Genomic DNA, 19,731 nt, shown 5'->3' with positions numbered 1-19,731 from the left:
GCCAGCTGAACATCAGTGTTGTTGTGCTGGAGACAGCCAGGAGTTTATAGCGTTGGGAGAAATTAAGAAGGAGACTGGAAACTGTAAAGAGCCCTGTCCAAATTCCAGTTCACATTCTTCCTATTCTTAGTAGTCCGGACACACCAGGAGACATGCTGCTGCTGCCTCAAGCACTGAAAAGGATATAAGCTCAAACCGTGTATGTTACTGCAGGCCAGAAGCCCAAGTGGCTGCCAAGTCCCTGTGATACTGGCCTAGAAAGAAAGTGTTATTGTAATTTTTTGGCTGAGCTGCCTGGTAGGGTTTTAACTGCAAACGAGTCCTTTTTTGGCTTTATATGGGCATAGAAAAATCTCTGGGGCCTTTTTTAGTTTGACAAGTTGGAAGCCCCTCTTAGTTCTTGCGGGGTGTTTTTTTTATTCTCCTCTTCCTCCTCCTCTTCTTCTTCTCCTTGGCCCTATATATAAATAAGTTTCTGTGTTTAGATTTAGATTTTACTGGAATTATTTGTTGGAAGCATCAGGCCAAATACTTGAAGCTGTGAAAGTTAAAAGAAGCAGAACTCAGAAGAGGAGACTTTGACTTTTCAGTGATCAGCAGAAGAATCTCAGCTACTTGATTCCAAAGCCCCTGTAAAATGCATGCGTTTTTAAAAGAATGCTATAAAAATAATAGCTAATAATAATGCTTAATGATACTTTCTATTACTGTAGACCTATAAGCAGCAAGACCCCTAAGCACCCTCGTCTTCATCTATCTTATGTGTTCTGCCTCCTGAGAGATGCCAAAAATAATTCTCCAATTTACAAACCGGGAACTTAGACCCAGTATGATTAATGACATCCCCACATAAAATATGATGAGAAGAGACAGTTTGCCACTTACTTTGTATGCATTGCTGGTAACCATCTCCTAAAAATGCATCTGTATTGTCCATCAAGCATTGATATAGACAGTTCTAGCTCACACTGCTCTGTATTAAAATCTACATGTATGAACCCACCAAACCAAAGAAGGTTGCTGCTGTAACTTTTGTCAGAGCAATTCACCTGTTGGGGGGGAGCCTGGATTCCTTCCTTCCTTCCTTCCTTCCTTCCTTCCTTCCTTCCTTCCTTCCTTCCATTTTCTAAACAGGTGACTGCTGCTGGTCAAAACTGACAGAGCCAAGAACTTTTACTCAGTGCTGGGCCTGTGGTTCTGATCCAGCAAACAGGAACTCTGTTTATGATACTAAGTGCTGGATGCAGAAATACAGCATGAGCGCTATGCCAGCATCCATTTGCAATCAACAGGAATGGATCCAGAATCTGGTAAGCATGCAGACGCCTGCTTTTTGCCTACAGATTGCTTATTTTGGATCATTTCCTTGCCCTGAATCAGTTACGGGCAAATGGGTATCACTTCCAGCCCGTTGCAATTTTGTGATCATTACTACTGCCAACAGATTAGAATCAAATTTGACATATATCATCTTTGTTCTTCACCACAAGTGCACAGCCATTTTAAAGGTTTACCTTATATATTAGTTATTTTGGAAAAACTCTGCCAGAGTGTAGGCATGTTGACTCAAGCTCCATTAAGCTGAGAAAGTAGAAGCTAAGGCCAACATCTTGGGTCAGTGATGTTGTCAGAAATGGACAATGTCACTTCAGCTTCACACCTTGTGCTGACTATGGTTGATAATAAATTATCAACTGAATACATACCATATATTTAAAACCCATCCCCCCCACTACCACAATAATTCTGCTAACTGTAGTTTGCCCACCACACAGTTACAGTTCCCAGCACTCATAACAATCTACAGTTCCCATGATTATTGGGGGGGGGTGCTTTAAATGTATGGTGTGTACACAGCCTGTGTCTAATCAGAGTTCCTTAAAGTTCTTACAGCAAGGTGGAGGAGACTTCCAACTGGAACCCTACAACTGCATGCATGCAGAGTACTGAACTCAGATTATTTTCCAAGTTGCAATATGTGTCTCTGAGTCAAGACAAATACACATCTAGTGATGTGAAGCTGTTGCAAGAGTTTAGTGCTCTTGCTGTTGCAAGTTTCAGGCATATGCTCAGCCCATAAATTTGCTTTCAGTTCCAGAACTGAGTTTCCAGGTCTGTTACACAAAAATTCAGTCCTGGATTATTATTATTATTATTATTATTATTATTATTATTATTATTATTATTAATTATTATTATTATTATTATTATTATTATTATTATTATTATTATTTTCCCCCATCTCCCTCTCCCCTCCCACCAAACTTTCTTAATCTCAGCAGCCTCATTATATTCCTTTGTGGAGCACCACCAATCCAATGCACGATTCCTGTGTGGAAGGAGAGAGAGAAGAACATCACTTCACAGACCAGCAGTAGGACTGGCTTACATGGTTACAATTTGTTCCATACCACTGAAAGCTGCAGTTTTCCTCCTGCATTCCCAAGGTCTTTCAAAGGCAGAATCCTTTCAGCTGGGTCCAGCCAAAATACATTCTTTTAAAAATCTGGTTCCAACATCCAAATGTATTTATATGCACCTAAGCCAACATTTGGATACCATTTTTTTCCTTGTCCAGAATTTTCCTGCTAAAATTGTCTTAATTATTGTAATAACAAGGCTCCATCCTCTTCCCAAGGAAGATGAAAAACTATTCCTTCATAATATCCATTAAAGATCCAGTCAGATAAAAGCAAATGAGCACAGGGAAATGCTGTGTGAAGCATTTGCAACGTGGTACCACTTTTGTTTCCTGAAAGAAAAGCTGGCAATGATTTAAGCCAGCAGACAAATCTGCCTATAGTTGGAACCCCTGGTTTCTTTAGCCAACCCGAGAAGACTGTGGGTTTGCCATGTTAACTGGAGAGCAGGGGCCGAACTTCTGGTTGTAGGTCTTCCCAGAGCACTGCCGCCTGCTGCCTCCAGGAAAACCTAAAGGGGTCTACCAACAAAGGAGGGTGACTACCAGAGTTCACTGCCTAAGAGCCTCTCAAATGTGGAGCCAACCCTGAAGTGCATGGTCAGCCAAGTACTGCCATCCCTTTGACCACATGCTGAACAGAAGCTTCTGCACTTCATCACGACAGAGCTGCTGTTCTGTTATTTCTCTAAAAGGGAAGATAGCAAAGTTGATTAGCTATAGATTTTATTTTATTTTTTGTTCTTGTTATCTTACGCAGTCATGCGCTTCTCCCTACCCCCCCCCCAACCCACTTGACGCAGAGAAGTTGTGAAACTTCCATAGAACTATGGGGTTCTTTTCTTTGGTAATTCTGGAGAATTGAGAGCTTCATGCCATGGCATGTCTCAAGTGAAGCTTTCACAATGGGAGTACTGGAGGCCAGACTGAACTCAGACAAGCTTTGGGTTATTCTTTTCCCTCCCCATCTCCCTTCTTTGGCTCAGCCAATTTGAGTAACACAAGAAGTGCACACAAGTCAGGGATTTCCCTTCTGTTGGAATAGCTGGCACCATAGGCTATTGTTTCACCCTTTAGCCTAGGGCTGAGCCCAACCACTGTGGTCTGGAAAAGTAACCAAAACCTCTTTCCCAGGAGTGGAAGTTGTTTATGGCAGGGTGATCCACAGCTCTCTCATGAGAGTTCCTAACACAGCTCCTGAGGGCCAAACTAGACACGGTGATGGCAGTTCCATGTGATCCAAGCATGGAATTGCTCTAGTCATGCGGAAAGAAAGGTTGGGTACAATTTGAATAGCAAAAAAGGGGGCAAGTGGATGAGACAGCACTGAACCCTGCCCTCCACATGCAACTTCATTCTCCACAATCCCTCTCCTGCAAAAGTTCTAATAGCAGAATTTTAGTGAAGAAAACAAGAGAAACAAGGTGAATTAAGTGACAGGCAGGGAGAAGGTTCTGTGTTTCTCATCCATGCACACCTTCTGCTAGTCAAACCCAGGGCCAGACTAATGCAAAGGACAAGATGGTGGCCACCCACCCAATTACACATGCAGAAGTTGACTTGTCTGACCGTTGAATGTTACTTCAGCACTGGCACTAGGATGACATCCCCCAAGATTCCTGAAGGTAGCAAGGCTGCGGGACCCTCTGTGTGGCACAGAAAGCTTCATCTTCTAATAGAAGGGGATGCTGCTTCCCAGAATTTGGTACCTGAGGTGGTTGCCTCATTCCACCTAATACAGTAGTAAGGCTGGCCCTGCTCAGATCCCCACCTATTTCTGTGTAATTGGGGCAGTTCTATATGTTTCAGCACACATGACTTGCCTTGGCACATGTCATTTGGTCTGGCCTTTCTAGAATGGGATAGCTGGCAATTTGTGTTAAGAAACAAACAGTACCTGTCAGGGTAGAAATATGGAACTAATTTATTACCTAGTTTGGCCCTCAGCAGGTCTTAAATGTAGGCAGGTTGTGCAGCGTGGCTGGTTGCAGGAGACTGGAAAATCTGGTACCCAGGAGGCGGAGAGCAACATGGACATAGTGTTTCAAGTAGCCTCCCAGCCTTATTCCTGCTTTTCATAGACTTTGTTGGCTCACAGCGATGTTCTCACAATGAGGTGAGAAAATACTGCAAATACTGAGTATCTGGAATTCCCCTGGCGGGCCGCAAATAGTCCAGGAACAGCATGTGCACCGTACGTTATGCAGGTCTGCAAATTTGTGCAGTCCCTTTTTATCCAGATCAACATATTTTGCCCTATGCCTGTTTTAGCCATAGTTACACAATCGCTTTTGCTTAATGCATTGTTTTGGCCTTCTGCACTTAAATGTCTGGTGTCAGCTTCCCTCGACCTCCCACATTAGCAGGGGCCGTGCTTTATTCCACCAGAACCCACCCAATACACATTGGAAATATGTCTTTTCCCTGCCCCAAACTTTTCCAGAGTCAATTGCTCCATTATTTTTTTACATTTCATCCTGGACCTGCCCTTGAAGGGAGTGCAGCACTGGGATTGTGTATCTCTGCCCCCACATTACTTACTCCAAAGGAAATCAAAGGGTGTCTTCTGCCCAAGCAAAAAATGAAAAGGAAAAAAAAGGACTTAATTAGAAAGCAATTAGTTGGCCTTGCTCATTAAATTACTTCAAAGCAGAGCCATCTCCCCCTGCCCCTTCTTGCTCTCCCCACACCTCTCAGCCAAAGAGTTCCTAAAATTCCACGGTGGCTCTGATCTCTGTTCTTTTTGGAACGCAGGAAGGACGCCAGCGCCAGCAGAAAGGGGAGTCAAACAAGTGTTTCCAGCCGAGGCATTTAAAAGTGTCCTTTCAGGAGAGAATTTGAAATTAAACTGGTCTTTTTAATCTTCTGCCACAGAGACTCGGGACTTGGCTGCTGCCTTGCATGTTTGGGTAATCGCTTGGCCTGGCTAGCGTTGTGCCTTGCATGTGGGGCTGCCCTTGATAACAGTTGGAGATTCAATAGATCACAAGTGGTTCAAAGGGTTATTTATTTTATCTTTGTTTTCAGTGATGATGAATTTATGCATCCTTACTTTTTGATTGGTTTTAGCCATATTTTTTTCTCTCTCTGCACCACCTGGATAGTTTTTTCCTTAATCAGTTGGTTTATGAAATTTCTAAATAAATAAATAGCTGCATTTGACCACAGAAACCATATCACAACAATCCTGATACTTTGACCTAAATTCAAGATGCTGATTTTTCCTTAAATGTCTTGCATCTAGGATACAAGGCATGGCCCAGTGTACCTCGCTCGCAGCTGCCGCCATTTTCATTGGTGAGGAAATATTTCACGTTCAACTGCAAACATGTTTCCTGAGCCAAACAGCTATTATACAACTGCTGTCCCCAGGGGCAGGATGAAGCTAGGCCATCAAGCCTTTTCCTATTTGCTGTAATCAGATAAAATACGGTAAAATAAGGTAGCAGTTCAGTACTAGTTCAGTACTAGCTAGCAATAATTGGTGTTTGTGCAGCCATGTGATTGCACAAAATTGGAAACACGCAAGCAGGACACAGACATCATTTTAGCACGCAGGGCATATTAATGTTTCTGTAAACAATGACCCTTATCTGTACAAGCCCCAGTGGGAGGAATTGGAAGAGTGTCTTCCTTGCAAAATCTGAAAAAGCTTTGGCGCTTATACTTTTAACCACAAATAAAAGTTGAGAAAGAATGGTTTGGAACTGACCTAGAAAGACCGCAGAACATCTGGCCAAATACCCAGATTTTATGAATAATGCCTTTCCATTGTTAAAAAAAAATATCTCTGAGGAAAGTGATTGGGGACCATCGCTTTTCTGCTTCTGATTTTAGATCAATCCTATGACCCCTCCCCCCCCCAATTCCAGGCACCCACTGTATTGGCACCGCACCAGTGAAGTATTGTTACGGGGTTGGTCTAAATGTCCTCACAGGATCCCTTCAAAACTAGTGGCTCTGGCTGTAAAAGATCCAAGATTAACAATATAAGGAACTGGTTTTGCAAGATCTTTGCCTGCGGCTTGTCTGCTACATTTGTGTATGGGCCAGAAAGATGGGAAGATGACTCACCCCTTTGTCCTTTTCCTGGCCAGGGTGTGTGAGAGAGAGAGAGTGTGTGCGTGCATACAAAATCTGCAGCTCTGGAGTTAGACCAAGTGGATCCTGAGGAACGAACGGCAGAGGGCTGAGCTGCTCTCTGTAGGAAATTGTGATGGCACTGGCAGGAATTTGATGGCAAACAGTGAATTTCGGGGCACCTGTTGGGGTCTCTCATGCTGTGAACGTCCACCTATCATCATCTTGTTTGTTTGTAAATCAGTGCAAATGCTACAAAACTCCTGAAGTCTCCAGTTCCTAAGGAAACAGAACCTGAGTTCACACAGCACCCCTGATGTTCTCGCCACTCAGCCTCAGAGAATTGGAGTAGGGCGAGCATAACAGTATATTGTTACATGCACCCCCACTTTCCCCCAATTTCAGGGGGCACAGTACTTACAGTACAGTACAGTACAGTACAGTACAGTATAGTACTTACACACAGGTTTGGTTTCCTTCGGATGAAAAGATCACTGGAGATTTATGGGGTGGTGTTTTGTAATATTCATTTACAAATATGCCACATTGAGCTTAGATGGTAGCAAACACTCTGGCAGCACAATCCACAGTCCCAAATCAGAACTCCAGAGAGAGACAGCTTTGAAAACCAGGGCTCAAATCTAGCCCTCTTGCCTCTTTCTCAGACCTCTTCAAAACTGCAGTCTTTGTTTCTCTCACAGACACTGATCTTGCTTACATCATCCTTAGCTGGGAGTGGGGGTGCAGAGGGAGAGAAAGCTGTACGCTTTTTGCCAAGATAGCTCTCACCTTCCGGAGGAATCTCCAGCTGCTTCTTTGTCATTTTGGGCCGTTTACCTGTAATTTTCCTTACAAAAAACAAAAAAGAACTTGACAACTTTGCCTCTGACTATTAAAGAAGTTTCAAGCAGCTCTCCCAATTCCATTAACCCTCTCCTCTCTGCTCATGTGACCTGCTCTCCCAGCAGCAAAAAATCAAAACCCACGAGGACAGGAGAAACAAAAACTCACGTAGCAAAACCGACAGTTACTCTCACTATCTCCCTGGCAACTCTGCTGCCACCCACCAATTGCAGTAGCATTCACTGCTTTAATTTCACCATATTGGCCGTGCAAGCAAGGCACCACCCAGCCAGCATGTGGCTATGGCCAGAAGGTCAGGATGATGTCAGAGAATTCACCCAACGCCCCCTCCACCACACATGACATAGTCAGGCTGTTGGGAACAGTCTGTGTGCCTGGTCATGGGCAGGAGAATTTGTATGTAGAACCCATAGTTGACCCAGGAGAAAGGTTGGAGTCCTGCTGTAGTAGCAAGGAATCTGCACAGACGTAGCTTAGGCTACTGCACACAACACTTTTGCACTGGGTGTCTGTGCAAAGGTAGTAAGGGAGAGGGATGGTGTGGTGCCACGTTGCAAGGGCAAAGCAAACAGCTTTGAAATATGGCTGGTAAATCCAGGAGCAGGTAAATCCAGGTTGGCCCCTGCCAAGGGTGTGGAATATTCAAGGGCAGTCAAACCAAAAATTCAATGTTTGCTAGATAGGCACATGATAGGAGCTGAAGCTCTCAGAGTTTTCCTGTATGTTTGCTAGAGAGAGCTCTGTGAAACACTCCCACTGTGCCCTGACAGGCAGAGCCATATTTAATGTTCTTACCCGTGTGGGCACACTCCTCTTTTTTTTCTTTCCTTTTCACTCTTACTTCTTCATCTCATCCCCAAGCCCAAAATGTGAGAACTGCTAAGTATGAGCTACAGCTCCAATGCCACCTTAAGCTAAAGCATGTCTTTGAAGAGCCAGTGTGGTGTAGTAGTTAAGAGCGGTAGTCTCGTAATCTGGGGAACCGGGTTCGCGTCTCCGCTCCTCCACATTCACCTGCTGGGTGACCTTGGGCCAGTCACACTTTTTTGAAGTCTCTCAGCCCCACTCACCTCACAGAGTGTTTGTTGTGGGGGAGGAAGGGAAAGGAGAATGTTAGCCGCTTTGAGACTCCTTAAAGGGAGTGAAAGGCGGGATATCAAATCCAAACTCTTCTTTGAAGCAGGCCCAAGAGGGGTTGGGGGCACAAAAATTGTGCCCCTTTCCACTCTGGCTCAGAGTGGCTAAGAGCCTATCAGCGTGCTCCCTGGGCCACTTCTCTGGGTGGCCAACATCTCCTTGCCAAGGACAGAAGGGACCTGTGTGTGTGTGTGTGTGTGTGTGTGTGTGTGTGTGTGTGTGCTGATACAGCTCCTTGCTAAGGGCACAAGAGAGCCTAGGTAACTCAGTGGGGACAAGCAGTGGAATAGGAAATAGGAGGTGAGATTGAGTCCCAGGCCTGGGAAATGCACTTATATTTTGGCTTTTCTGCCAGCAACCGTAATTTGGGATGGGAAAGGAACTAGAACTTAGGACCCCTGTTCCAAAGAGCAACGCCTTAACACACAGCCACAAAAGTCACACCAGTGAATTCTTTGTAGGTCCCTAGGAGCCTTAGCATTTGCAAGTTCCCTTCCATAAGATCAGAAGAGGTGCCTGCTGTATCAGGTCAATGGACCCACTAGTCCAGCATCATCTTCTTCTCCTCATAGGGGCCAACCAGAGCATAAGAGCACTCTGCCCTACCACAGTTTCTGGCAACTGGTATTCAGAAGAATTACTGCCTCTGGGAGTCAGAGCATAGCCACCAGGTCTAGCAGCCAGGGTTGACCCACCCACAAGGCAAGTTGAGGCAACTAAGGCAGGTAGCAGGATCCACGGGGCAGCAGATCCAGCCGCCAAGGAATGCATTTCCCGCTGCTGCTCCTGCCATAGTGGCAACAACGACTGCAGCACATTCCTTGGAAGCTGGGTCTGCCTTTTCCTCAGCAGCCCTCCAGTCCTGCCTCTACAATGGCCTCTTGGGGAATAGGAGGCACTGCTTGTTCTCCTCCCACTCCTAGGGAGGAAATGTTGGGGGCTGCCCTCTGGGGTCTCCTGGGTTCTGCACTCAACTGGCGTGATTCAGAGTGGACCCATTTCCCCACCCCTCAGCCTTTGATTCCCACCTCAACCATCAGGTAAGGCTGATTTGATACCCCTGCCTTGTTCCTGAGGTAGATCTTCACTCATCCCACATTCCCTGGTGGAGGAGGTGCCATTTTGTGGTTTGCCTCAGGTGCCAAAATGTCTTGGGCCACCCAGCTAGCAGCCTTATCCTCCATGGATCTGTCCAGTCCTCTTTCAAAGCCATCCAGGTTGGTGGCCATCACTGCCTCTTGCGTGAAGAAATATATATCATCAAGATGCCAAATCAAAACAAACACTGATTGCACCTAGGCTGGTGTTTCTGGTGGCTACCTGTCTCACACCTGTGCAACCCCCTTTCCTTAGATGCTCATCAAAATCAAAGTCTGAAAATAGTGCTGAAAATAGACATCGGTGCTGAAATCTAAAAAAGAAAGCACCAAAATTCCAGTAAAATACTGAGTTAAACATGGTGGTGGCTAGTTTAAACAGTCGTGTTTTTGAAGGAATCATGTTTCCACCAATAAGTTTTATGTATTGCTATGCCACCAGCAATCTCATAATATTTCAGTCTTTTTCTCTCTTTTTTGAACTAAGAATTCTGCATTCTTGTGATATTTTGACCTGAGTTCCCCCTTCAGACTGGTGTTTTATTATGGGCGTATTCTGTAGGATGTTCTCAACACAATAGCAGTCTCCCCTTCCAAACACTGAAACAAACAACAACAATCAAAATTTCATGTTGCACGCTAGTAGAACAGAAAAGGAGTGTAGTAAGTTGAACGGCACGTGTGCGTCTTTGGAGCCTGAATTTGAGATTTTAATTTACTTTGCGTATTGTATTTTATTTAAGGCATTAATGGATCCCCATCCCTGCAAGCTGCCTCCAGGGAACGTATGATTCAGACGCCTTCTCTGTGCTCCCCCACCCCTCCTCTCCAGGTCGTGAGCATTTTGCAGCAAGGGACATTTTGAAAAGTTAAAAAAAAAAAAATCAAGAGACAGCTGGCAACTCTCAGCATGCTTGTCCACAATGGTAGATGCTGCACCGTAAAGGTGCTACGGTGGAATGTTCTTTGTTGCTAGGGCTTCTTTTTCTTCGCCCCTTTAAATCAAATGAGCTCCTTGAATCCTTTGCTAGAGGAAAGGTCAGGCACACAGAGTGTTGCTAATGCTCTAATGAAGAGCTGGGGGGGGGGGCGGCGGCAGTGAGACATCAAAGGAGCCTTTGCCAGTACTGGAGGGTCTGTGTGTGCAGAGCAATGCATAGCTGCAACGGCAACACAAACCCCAGCCAGCCCGAAGGCTTTGCTTTCTCAGCTGCTAAGTGGATTTGTCTCGATCCTATTTGCTGGGGAAATGTGGCTGAGCAGATCTCAGCTTTACCCTGGCGTTTAGGAGAGCTGCCTGTGAGTGCTGCTGGAATTTATTTATTTCACTGAAACAGCTTTGCTGAGTTTAATTACTACCCAGCATGGTGTAGACCACAAACTGGGGCAGGATGGCAGGGGTGGCAAAGGCTGCTCTTGCCCTGGTCACGACATCCACACACAAGGGCTTATATAGCTTAACAAAACCTTAACGGGATTTGCTTTCCTAGCTCTTCTCACTGGAGGGGGAGGGTTAACAAAGCGAAAGAAGGAGCGGGAGATTCGAGATTTTTTACAGCATGGATCATGAACCCACTGCTCCTGGACTGTTGGTTCACAAAAATGTTGCCATAAAAGAGCGTCTTCCACCATTCCTTTCCAGTATAATAAGTGCAACGGGAGATAATTTCAGGTTGCCCATCCCAACACATCACCTTGAAGCAGTAGTGCTGGAGTAATTCACACGCTCTTGAATAAATCCTATAGAAGTTCTGTTCTCTTCATCAGTTATCACAAATGACACCAGGTCTTGCTAAGAGTTTTAGAGCAAAAACCAATAAGCCTCTGAATATGCTGTAAGAGTCCAATCGAGAGCAATATTTTGGCAAAGCAAATTACATAGGCGGCCGAAGGTGGAATAGCCTTTTCAATCTGCATGCAAAAGGTACTGGGTTCAACAATGCCTGGCACAGCCGGCTGAAATGATAAGTTCAGCTGGTGATGAAAAGGCCCCATGTCTGAGATCTTGGAGATCTGTTGCAAGTCTCAATAGACAATGCTGGGCTTGATGAGCCAATTGTCTGGCTCAGTATAAGGTAAAGGTAAAGGTACCCCTGCCCGTACGGGCCAGTCATGTCCGACTCTAGGGTTGTTCGCCCATCTCACTTAAGAGGCTGGGGGCCAGCGCTGTCCGGAGACACTTTCGGGTCACGTGGCCAGCGTGACGAAGCTGCTCTGGCAAGCCAGCACCAGTGCAGCACACGGAAACGCCGTTTACCTTCCCGCTATAAAGCGGTACCTATTTATCTACTTGCACTTAGGGGTGCTTTCGAACTGCTAGGTGGGCAGGAGCTGGGACCGAAAGACGGGAGCTCACCCCGCCGCGGGGATTCGAACCACCGACCATGCGATTGGCAAGCCCTAGGCGCTGAGATTTTACCCACAGCGCCACCCGCGTCCCCCCAGTAGCTATCTGCATATTCCTATATGGAATGTCGGCAGGATTTTCAGTCCTTGGGGCACAAGAGGCAAAGTGTGTCTGAAATATTGCAGTAGCACAACCTTCCCATTTCTCTGATGAAAATAGCAATGTCCTAAGGAAAAACAGTACATTCTGGGATCAAATCAGATGGCTTCCATAAATCTGGAAAACAGGGACACTTGGAGGCTCTGCTTTCCCTCTCTGGTGTCAGAGATTATGCAGTCTTGCAAGATACAGGTTTACCTCCCTCCTCATGATTAAAAGCTGTATGGGCAAGTTGCTAGGGGAGAAATTAGAACCAAACCAAGCTTTTTACTTTTGTTTCAGCCAGTTTTATGGGGGGAAATCCTAAAACTGGTCCACAGCTGGTATTACATGCTCATGACTCCAGCTCATATACAAAAATAAAACAAAAACATCAATGGAGTGTAATGGAAAAATTGTCAGGAAAGAGGCACTTATTGGCACATTTGGTGGAAGTACCCAGTGTTGGCAAAGTTTTGGGACGTAGTCATTAAATAGATAAGCATTCTTACCAAAAATAAAATTGAGAGGGACTCTTGTCTGTGCCATCTCCTGATGACTGCCAGGGATATTCTGAAATCCTCTCAGAAGGATTGATATTATTTATGCTGCTTGCTACGTGAAAAGATGTGACTAGTCTTACTATAGGTGTTAGGGATAAAAAAAAAACTCTGGTTATTGCAGTATCTGAAAAGCTGACGCACCAGTTGACCATATTGCAAGGAATATCAAATCTGTTTATACTTATTGTATTATAACGTATTTCCTACACTTTTTTTTACCCCCTCACTTTTTTCTCACTCGCCCCCCCCTCTTTTGTCAGTCTATCTTCTTATAAATGAAATTCTTCTAATTAAATATAAATAACAAAATGTTTTTTTTTTGCAGTGTGGCAAGATTTCATTTTTATATGAAAAGAGCAGACCAAAGCAATCATATTCCTATTCAATATAACTTTATTTGGGGGGAAATGTGATTTTTGGTTTTATTGAAGATTAGCCCTTATGTATACCTGCCATGCAGCCACTATGTTAAGACTGTGGTTAACATGTTTCATGCTATTTATATGTTATTGTTTACTACAGCATTAATAATTTTAAAAATAAATTGCCAGATGGCCATGCCACTAGCAACATTTGTTGTAAAAGTCTTGAGAGCAAGTTTCAACTCTTCTGTAGAGGGATTATTAACAAACCAGCACCACTAATCTGAAGCATATTGATCTGACTCTAGTTCCCTACACAACCAGGGGTGCTGGTTAGAGATGAGAATTACAGATAGTTCTAGTTCACGTATTCACACCTCAACCCATAATCCTCTTAGTGTGACAAAATCAGGTAAGACAAGAAGACCAATCTAATGTTGCTGTTTAATTTGAATCTCTGGATCAAATTTAACATGGTAGCTTTAGGCAGATCACTCTCTGGTTCTGTATATGATCCCATTTGCTCAGCTTACAGTATGCTCCCACCACTGGTTTGGGAACCAGTGTACACATAGCTATTCTGTTGCGTCTTATGAAATACTGTGGTTTTCCCCAAGCCAGCTTCCAGCCAACCTAGCTGCATTTTAGGCCGGTAATGTGTATATAGCCTCCCTCAGCCTCTGCTTCCTGTGGGAGACCCAGACTCAAGTTGTGTGTTTTTATAACCTCTTAAATTTGTGCCCACAGTAGATTCTCTGTTTCAGATTTTTAAATTCCCCAAACCTCAATCATCTGCTACCTCCACAGTTTCTTTCAGCCTTCTAGCCATTTGAGAAATGTCTCAATTCCTTATATAAAACCAGAATATCTGATTATCAGGCGGGTGTAGAACAGCAGAGTATTTGGCACATAGGGGTGTTCAGATCTTTAGCCATATTAATACAGTAGACAAACATAGATTAATTACAGCATCAGGAAATCAAATCACAGAAACATATATCATAAACATAACAGAAAATAAGTTGTTTCTAAAATGTTCTCTGCCCAGTTGAGGGCAGCTACATAACTGCTTGAGTTGGAAGAGTCCATTCCCCAAAGCCAAGTTCCATGGCAAATGTGCATTATCCGAAGTAAAAAAATGAGGAACAGGAACGTTTTCCTCAAGCAAGCATCAGAAAGGAGGCTTAACCAATCTGAATTTGAAATCTGAGCCACACAGGCACAAAGGCATAAAGGATTTTAGCACAGAAAATCCTTCAGGATTGAGCAAAAGGATCTTCTCGGTTCCCAACCCCCACTAACTGGACAGTAGCCAAGCAATATCTTATAAGACTACATAAGGCTGGGCTTGTGAAAAGTCCATCAGAGCAATGGAAAGCATGAATGTTATTATGCATCTCTGCCAGGGCAAGATTCTCCTGCAGGGTAACAAGCTGGTTCACATTTGGGTTGGAAATTCCAGGAAGCATAGAACCTGATGTCAATCTGGGCAGCCTGTCGAGTAATTTGGGAAATTCCTCACAGGAGCTCAGGACACTTAAAAGATTCGTAATGCAGCCTGCATCAAAATGGTGGGCACCGAGTTTCCATGCAAAGTGTTAGGCCATGCAAAGGTTATGGCAACACTTCACCTTCTGTGGTGCCACCAACCTGTGGGCAGTGCGACATGATTTGACTTTCTTGACTAAGTCATGTTAAGCTTCTAGTGCCGTCTCCAGCTAGGGGTTGGCTAATTTGCTATTATTGAGATGAGCTGTTGGAAGGAGTTCTGCTAAGTCAGTAAGTTTAGCTGAAGTGTTAAAGACTCCTATATAGAAGTCCGGACAGGCTCTACATTCACTACTGGTGGCACCTTGAGTTATTGTTTGTCATACCAGAAGCTGAAGGGCTGTGACACATACTGGAGCAACTCTGTTCATATCCACCAGAGGGAAGCATCATGCACATCTTTTTGCTGGCTCAAAAGCATAACAAACCTGTACCTTGGCATACCACCACATGAACAATAAGAGTGATTTATGCTACAAAGAGAAAAAAGTGTACATAGAGAAGACAATGCAGCTTCAATTTATTACACATTGAATCGTTTTGTACAAAAGCTCTAGTACGGATATACTGGTTCAAGGGAAGTTTGCATATCTGCCTTTTAATTTAAGCTGAGAAAAGATGTGACATCCAAGATTGGCAGTGGCTACCATTTTATTAGCAAAGAGCTAAGCTGTGGGGGGAGGAAGGGGTCCTTTCTTGGTCCCTAATATGGTTCCAAGCCTTCACCACATCACATTGCAGATATACCCTTCATCCTCCCCCATAGGCATTTAGGGAGCTATAATAACCCAGATTTTCTGAGGCTGGAGCCAGTGCACTCCCCAGCCCCTAACCACATTTGTCTTTGATTTGATTCTCTCTTTGTCTGCCTGCTCTTAATTGCAGCTCTGTTTCCTGTAGTTCTGTTACCTCCCACCCTCTCCCAACAGTCTTGTTTGATGGGCTCTTGGGTCAGAAGTCTTTCCCCACTGCCTCATTAGCGATGCATAGCCCAGCCCATTTCACATCCCAGCAGCCTCGTTAACGAGCTGCAGCACCACACCATCAAATCCTGCTCGCTAATTATTATCATCAGCCGTTCATGTTGCAGATGTGGTAGAGCCAGTGGTTGCTGAGTAAACTTTCTCAATATCAGCTCTTTTTTTTTTTTAAGGAACAGGTGCCAGCAACCTAATGAGAGTAGCATATAGACTACATTCAGAGGGCTGGAAGAAATTTGACAAATTTGTGCCAAGGCCCATCTGAAGAGACCCCATAGAAAGAAAGAGTTTCCTATCTCAAAAGTGATGTCGTTCTCAATAACCATCCACATTAGTAGACAGACTACAAGCTTTGGGCTGGAATCTTGAACAGGGAGGAAGTCCCATTGAAATTAGTGGGACTTATTTCTGTGTTTAATATTATGTTCTTGAACACACGGTATGCCAAGTCCACTGAGCAAATAGATAATCTCACAAAAAGAGATGAAATTTATGTCTCCAAGACCATTTCTCTTCTCTGATCAAAAGCTTACCAGAATATCTGGCATGTTATTTCTAGAGTTGTGGATTCAGGCTGCATGTTGGGGAGGCGAGGATTCCCACATTGGCTTAGATGACCCTCATGGCCCCTTCCATCTCTATGATTCTATGAGAGGTTCTATGGAGAGCCAGTGTGGTCTAGTGGTTAAGAGCAGTAGATTCGTAATCTGGGGAACCGGGTTCGCATGCAGCTGCTGGGTGACCTTGGGCTAGTCACACTTCTCTGAAGTCTCTCAGCCCCACTCACCTCACAGAGTGTTTGTTGTGGGGGAGGAAGGGAAAGGAGATTGTTAGCCGTTTTGAGACTCCTTCGAGTAGTGATAAAGCGGGATATCAAATCCAAACTCCTCCTCCTCCTCCTCCTCTTCTTCTTCTTCTTCTTCTTCTTCACACACCTTGCAAGGCAGGATAGGATGAGAGCTACAACCTGCGACTTGTTCAAGATGACAGAGGTTGCCAAGGAAAAAGCTGATCTTCAACGCTTTAAAGCAGGAGTCGCCAGCTGGCAGTGCAGGGACTAGATCCAGCTTGCTAAGCAACTGTATCTGGCCCCTAGCAGCCTCAGCAAATTTTAATCAAGCTTGCGATAAATATTTCGCCCATCGTTTTGCTTGTAAGGAAAATGCATATGTTTACAATGTTGTGAGATACAGATGTTTCTCATTTCACTTTTACATCTCTTTGGGTTTTGTATATAATATTATCCTCATCATGCCTGTGCATCTGGGCTCCATAACACCATAAAAGTTGGGTTTTTCCCCTGCTAGCTGGGCTGGCGTGTCTTTTATTATAGAACCACTAGCACTAGCAAAGGGTCATGTTGTGCAGCAACGTAGGATTCCCAGTCCTGGGCCACTGGATGGAATGACAGTACCCCACCCCCAGGACACAGAAGGTGGCTATGCCTGCTTTAGATCAAGAATGACATTTTGATCATTACACAAATAGCCAGGTGTATGCGTGTGAGAGAGAAATAGTGTGTGCAAAACAGTGGCGTAGCGTGGGTTGTCAGCACCCGAGGCAAGGCAAGTAATTTGCACCCCCTAACCCGTGGATTTGTGCCCCCTAACCCTAACCCCCAGATGTTGCGCCCAGTGCAGCCGGCCCCCCCTGCACCCCCACGCTACGCCACTGGTGCAAAAGAGAACACAAGATGTAGTACTACATTATAGCTTCATACCAAGAAGTAACAACTGCAAAAAGAACTGTTACAGTTCACAGAGGCCATTGCTCTCAGAGCAAAACAGTTTTTAAAAGTCTGTTTTGGTGGAATTTAAAGCCACTTTAGTTTATTCTATAGATCCAATTACCTGAGGCCATATGAGAAGATTCTGGTTGCCTGTCAATGTATCTAGCACCCGTCTTTTACATACAGTGGTACCTCCGGTTACATATGCCTTAGGTTACATACGCTTCAGGTTACAGACTCCGTTAACCCAGAAATAGTACCTCAGGTTAAGAACTTTGCTTCAGGATGAGAACAGAAATCGTGCTTCGGTGGCGCGGCAGCAGCAGGAGGCCCCATTAGCTAAAGTGGTGCTTCAGGTTAAGAATAGTTTCAGGTTAAGAACGGACCTCCGGAACGAATTAAGTACTTAACCTGAGGTATCACTGTATTTGCGTCCTAAAACCTTGCAAGGTCTGTTTAGAAGTTCCCAGGGAAGACCAAAGAAGTGCCATCTGTTCCACTCCAGGGACAAACTTGGATGTTTCCCCATTTCGTTGTCTCTAGACTTTGTCGCGTCTGTGGGTCCCAGGAGAAGAGACTTCCGTCTGCTATTTTATTTGGCTGTTCCCATGATTACAACAGGGCAACTGGATGGAGGAGCCAACTGCTGCTCCGGCAAGATAGAAACTACTAAAAGGATATCTAGGAATCTTGTAAGGCCAAAACGAATGACACGTATTTAGATTAACTAGCTCATATGTGTGGAAATCCGCCAAAGGCTATATCACAAACTGATCAATACCTAAAAGAGTAGTATGTATCTTCTCTTTGCAACAGCATCTACCAATAAAATATTGATTGGTAAGCAAAATACATCAATCGGTTGGCAGAATTTCTAGTCTGTAGATTTGTGCACATAATCTTGAAAACATAATGGTAGCTAAATGTGCTGGATATTCCTAAACCAAACAGAAAGCCATAAAAAGAATGCAATCAGCTTTCAGTTTCTAAGGCCATTTCCTGATTTTGAGAGGTAGGACTTGGTTTGTTTTCTTGTTTGTTGTTCCTTCAGGTTTGATGTTTCCCAAAGGGAAATACCACAGGAGTGCAAAATATGCACTCCTTGTATATTAGCACGCACTACTAAATACATCAATGCAAGAAGTGTGTGCACGAGGGCAGCTTTTCAGATTACAATAGGAGTGAATAAGTCAGGATGTAGGTACTCCAATCACCCCTGACATATGAGAATTAATGGCATAATCTACCCCCTACCCCCTGGCTGACTTTTGCTGAGCCACTGTCACACCTGCAACCTGAGTGCTCACGACTGCTGCACCAGAAGGCAGAGGGTCGGGACATGTAGCTGCCTCACAACCTACTGGGTTTTAAGTATGTGTATATATTGGGTTGGATTGGCATTTTGCTTTCCACTACTTGAAAGGCTCCAACTGGCAGAATGGGAGAGGAGGCAATTTTTCATCAATTCCCCCTCCCCCTGCAGCTGTCTATCCCCCCTGAAAATCTGCTATGGTGGGCTGGGGGGGGGCATTCCAAAACAAGATTGGGGGCTGCAGGAGGAAGGGGAATTGCTTTCCTCACCACTACCTTTCCACCGGCATATGTATCCTGAGTATATTTACACTCAAGTGATGCCAGCTGTAGCAAACTCACGATCCAACCCACTGTCTGATAGCACTTATCCCAATATGTATGTGTTCAAATAAAACTGGAACTTTCCCATGGCAGACGTCAACAATGAGCAAGGTCCTCCTAAACCTGAAATAAACTAGCCAGATGCTGTTCAGCCAAGATGGACTCTGCATTCTAGAGGTTTCTCCAGGAAAATGCCAGCAGGGAGCTGTGGAAGCAAAACCTGTGTGCAATATGGAGACAGGAATGGAGAGTTGAGATTGTGAGTGAAGACAGAAGTTACCTGTCTTGAATTTTTACCTGTATATAAAAGCTATCTCCTTTTCTCCTGTCTTTCTTCTGCAGAAACTCAGAGCCCAGAGGAGTGTGGTCAACAGATAAAATTGATCCTAGAATCTCCACGTCTCCCTCAATGGCACAGACTCCTCCTGCAACACCTGACCAGGCATTTCTGTAAAATGTGCCAGAATGGCAGCAAGAATCACTTCACACCCAGGATGCTTGGAGAGGCCTTTAGTGACGTGCTTTTTAAACCATCCCCATCAAGGTGAAACTGCTGGACTGTTTACCAGAAGCATCTTCATCTGCTCCTCCTCAACCCTCGCATGACTAATCTGGAATTCAATTTTAAAGCTAAGATGTTAAAAATAAGATTTGGTTCCTGCCCACTAGCAAAAAGAGTTCCAATTGTACCTGAATTTCAGAAATGCCCCAAGTTGAAGCCAATTATATTTCAGTTGGAGAAGTTTCCAAGACTCCAAGACAAAGGGCTTTAGACAATGGCTTTCAGTGGACCATCATACATATAGCTGCTGCCTTGAATATTTGGCAGAAA

The 19,731-nt window shown here is 44.5% G+C and overlaps 1 protein-coding gene across 4 annotated transcripts in view; it reads left to right on the top strand.

Annotated features, from left to right (window-relative positions):
- LOC310846209 (phosphatidylinositol 3-kinase regulatory subunit gamma) overlaps window positions 1-19,731 on the top strand; it is a 251,809-nt gene that overhangs the window by 70,803 nt on the left and 161,275 nt on the right. For all 4 annotated transcript variants that reach the window (XM_083742394.1, XM_083742392.1, XM_083742395.1 and 1 more), the window contains one exon: window positions 19,242-19,443. In XM_083742394.1, the coding sequence (XP_083598520.1) occupies window positions 19,242-19,443 (202 nt within the window). The remainder of the gene's footprint in view (window positions 1-19,241; window positions 19,444-19,731) is intronic.

The sequence above is a fragment of the Podarcis gaigeae genome (assembly GCF_964106915.1).
Source record: "Podarcis gaigeae genome assembly, chromosome: 6".
NCBI lineage: Eukaryota > Metazoa > Chordata > Lepidosauria > Squamata > Lacertidae > Podarcis > Podarcis gaigeae.
This window is presented reverse-complemented; position numbering and strand designations above follow the sequence as displayed.